This window comes from Cynoglossus semilaevis, chromosome 3 (genome assembly GCF_000523025.1).
Source record: "Cynoglossus semilaevis isolate Cse_v1.0 chromosome 3, Cse_v1.0, whole genome shotgun sequence".
Classification (NCBI taxonomy): Eukaryota; Metazoa; Chordata; class Actinopteri; order Pleuronectiformes; family Cynoglossidae; genus Cynoglossus; species Cynoglossus semilaevis.
In genome coordinates, this window is record NC_024309.1 from 12,583,908 (window position 1) to 12,587,546 (window position 3,639).

General features: G+C 40.0%; 1 protein-coding gene across 2 annotated transcripts in view; it reads left to right on the plus strand.

The window, feature by feature from the left end:
* cdh7a (cadherin 7a) overlaps positions 1-3,639 on the plus strand; it is a 187,916-nt gene that overhangs the window by 167,192 nt on the left and 17,085 nt on the right. For both annotated transcript variants that reach the window (XM_017031627.2, XM_017031628.2), the window contains exon 10: positions 2,799-2,916. In XM_017031627.2, coding sequence (XP_016887116.1) covers positions 2,799-2,916 — 118 coding nt within the window. The remainder of the gene's footprint in view (positions 1-2,798; positions 2,917-3,639) is intronic.

Below are 3,639 nucleotides of genomic sequence, written 5' to 3' on the forward strand. Positions count from 1 at the left end.
TATAAGGCAGGGTATCAAAACTCTTCTGAACTTCGTTTAAAAAAGTTATCCCTCGATCAGATACCATCTCTGAAAAAGCGAAATACAATTACAATTCAGTGCCCCTCCAAGCCCCCACTCCCGGCCCCCGCATTGCTACACAAGTAAGAAAACTATCACAAATATCCCTCAGAAAATATTTTTTTAAAAAAAGTTTAAATCTTTGCCTCCATCTTAAGTAAATTCAGGGACAAAAAAACAAAACCGACTGCCATTAAAAAGTATAAAAAACCCACTTTTCCAGTAGCACGACACTGGAACACTGTGTCCTGTGGGTTCTGTTCTGTAGAACTTCAGAACCACAGATATATTCCAGACTTGTCAGTGTCACGTTGTGCCCTCATCCCCACAGACTGCTTATGTTGCTTGCCAACAGCAAAACAACAAAACTAGCAACACTTTCTCATTTAACCTTTGGAGGTTAGGTTGAATTAAGAGCGCCCTCTGCTGTGTCTTGCTGTACCTGTATTTGAAGCTCTGATATCTTTTCACCCCATTTTTGAACAGATGTTTAAACTTTGAGCAAAAAGTGACAATCTTAAAGTTTCTACTAAGAACGGAGTAAAAAAAAACAACAACAAAATTTCACCATACCTGCCAGTTTGTTTTTTTTTTAATTGGCAGCCCCTTGTTTACCACCTACACCGCCCTTAATACCTGACAGCTTGTAAGCAACAGCTTTAATCACAGCTGACAACTGATAATTCATGTCTGTGCACAGTCGGATCATTGCCCTTATTTCATGTTTTGTTTTGTTTTGTTTTTTTTTGGTTTGTTGTTGTTGTTACAGTTTGGGATCCGGGAAAGGTGATAATGTAGTGTGAATTGCTTGCAGGAATTCTCTTGGATGCCTTCACAGGGGTTGACTTTCCTAGTACATTTCCCTTCCAAAGCTGTGATCCAAATTAATAGGGACACTCCTGCCGCACCACCCACTTTGACGGCCCGCTGCGGTGGCTATCATCTGTCCGTCGCGTGTGGCTTTGTTTGCGTGCGATATTCTTTTCCCACAAATAAGATTTCTGCAAAGTTCTGCCACACAGCGGTTGAAATTAAAGCTCAGCAGGGGGTGGTGTTTTCCCTCCTCTTGTCGAAAAGAGATAACTTGATTTTCAGATAACATGTTTGTATGAATATAAAAATCATCACAGCAGCACATGCCGGTAGGTGCAAATAAATTGGTTTATTTGGCAAATTTGATTCCCTGCATTATTTATATTTGTCAACACTTGTATATAATAAAGAGAGGAGAGAGGGAAGATCCAGTTTGGTCCAGCCGTTCAGAGGCAAAATAAAATGGGCAGCAGCAAATGGAATTCACTTGTTAAAACTCGCCGTTATGAATACGTGCCTGGCTCTGCCCGAGGCGAAACACAGTCCTTATCACAAGTCATTTTCATACTGGTAATAATCATAAAGCAGTGGGTGTCTGAGTGCATAACATATGCATTTATTTCCCATAGCACGTGTGCAATATTCACAGAGACGGCCTGGCACAGGCACCACGGTTTCTTAGGTCCAACGGTGTTAACGATATGAGACAAAGATAAATGTGTGTGTAGTACAGCACAGGGTGGGGCATTCATTTCTGTTAACAAGGGCTTTTTAGCCCATTGAAATGTCTTCCAGGAGCATTTTTGGACCATTTCCAGGTCTCTTTTGTAAGTGGCTAACCTTCAGCTATCACCTCTGTGCTATCCTTATTTCAAACCCACAGTAGAAGGACAGTGATGTGGTGTGACCATCCTGTGTGTGTGTGTGTGTACAGTATCTCTGCCTCGGAACCTGATTTTAGCATTTTTCTCATTAACCCAGAATTTGCTAATCGGAGGCAAAGTGCAGCATTTTTGCCCTTTTTTTCCCCAAAGCACCTCTGCTTTAATAATGTGATATTGATTGACTTGTGGTTAACTTTAAATTGTTACCATTATGCAGGTTTTTCAGCCAACAGTCTTTATTTTTTGGTGAGGTGAGAGACGTTTTAGAAACATTTGAGACTTTTTAAATTCAAAAACATTTTTTTTTCATCATTTACCATCTTTTCACTATTGTTCGCTCAGGCTTAGTTTGGAGAAATGGTTCAGTCTTTTGGTTGAACTTGACAAACTGCAACTTCTTTGGAACAACATTCTGAGTCGAAGCTATTAACTGTGCAAGGATTGTAAAAGTTAAAGAGGTTAACATCCTCGCTTTTGAAATCCGGAGTATGTTAAAGAAGATATTCAATTTCTTTTTGTGTATTTTCTTGTTTGGATCATTTCCATTTGCAAATGCAACGCTAAATGTTCTGTGGCGCAGGTATTATCAGATAAGGGAAAATAATAACATTTGAAACATCCCTTGGAAAACTTCTTTTTTTCCAAAAACACTTCATCCCTAAGAGGTTGCCAGGCGGCTCTTGCCAAATGAGCACTTACTGTACTTGAGGAGATAAACGACAGGAAATCAGGGCCAATCGTTTAAAGGCAGTATTTTCGCATGGAGCTAATTTTCTCCAGTTTACTAACACTCTTCCTCAGGCTCTTAAAAGAAAGGGCCAAGTCTTTGTGGATATAAATCTACAAAAGGCAACTGACAAGTGTGTTTTTTTATTTTCACACTGGCACAGACACCACGAGGGACACTAACGACTCTGTTCTTACTGCATGACCACATGAAACAATTTAGAGCCTGAGTGAGCAGCTAATCAGGCGGTGGGGGCGGATAAAGATCAGGACGGAAACAAAGCTAATCAGTTGATGGTTGTGTTTTGTCGTCAGGTGATCCAGACCATCAGTGCCGTGGATAAGGACGAACCACTCAGCGGTCACGGCTTCTACTTTTCTCTGGCTGCACCTGTTGCTGGAAACCACAACTTCACCCTGCGAGACAACAAAGGTGAGACATGACTAAGAGTTGGCTTTTTTCTTTTTTCTCTTGTGAAACCACTAGTGGTTGTATGGGGATATGACTCAGAGATCAGAAGGCCCGAGGTAGGCAGTGTTTATTGGTTTACTTCACAACAAGATCTGTCCTTCACACTGTGGTTTTGACATTTATCATTTATCATATGATATGCCATAATACTTTTTAGTGGGCCCTTGTTGGACCATAGTAATGATCAGTGGGTCTTAGTGATTATTACTGGACTGCAATGATTATCAATGCCCCATCTATTATACCATGGGTGGGGCCTTTGTATTATTTGTTGGGTCGTTATCAGTGAAGAATCGTAGTGATTATAAGTGGGTCATGCTGATAATTGTTAGGTTTCCTTATTATTGTTGGGTGACAGTTGAGCTGTAGTGATTGTTAGTGGGCCATTTGACGTGAGCCATATTACCAGGACATGGCACATATTAGTTGGCTAAAGAATATATTGTTAGCCCATAGAAATTGTTGTTGGGCTATAAGAATTATAGTTGGGCCATTGTAAATATTAGTGGGCCACAGTGATTCTGGGTCATAGAGTACATTGTTGGGGTATTCTGAAATAGTAGACATTAATAGACATCAACATTGTTTTTGTATTTCAAGTTTATTTTTTTTAGGTCAAAATACATTTATCAGACACTTTTATCCAAAGCCATTTACAGAGATTAACATTATAAATGTGTGGTT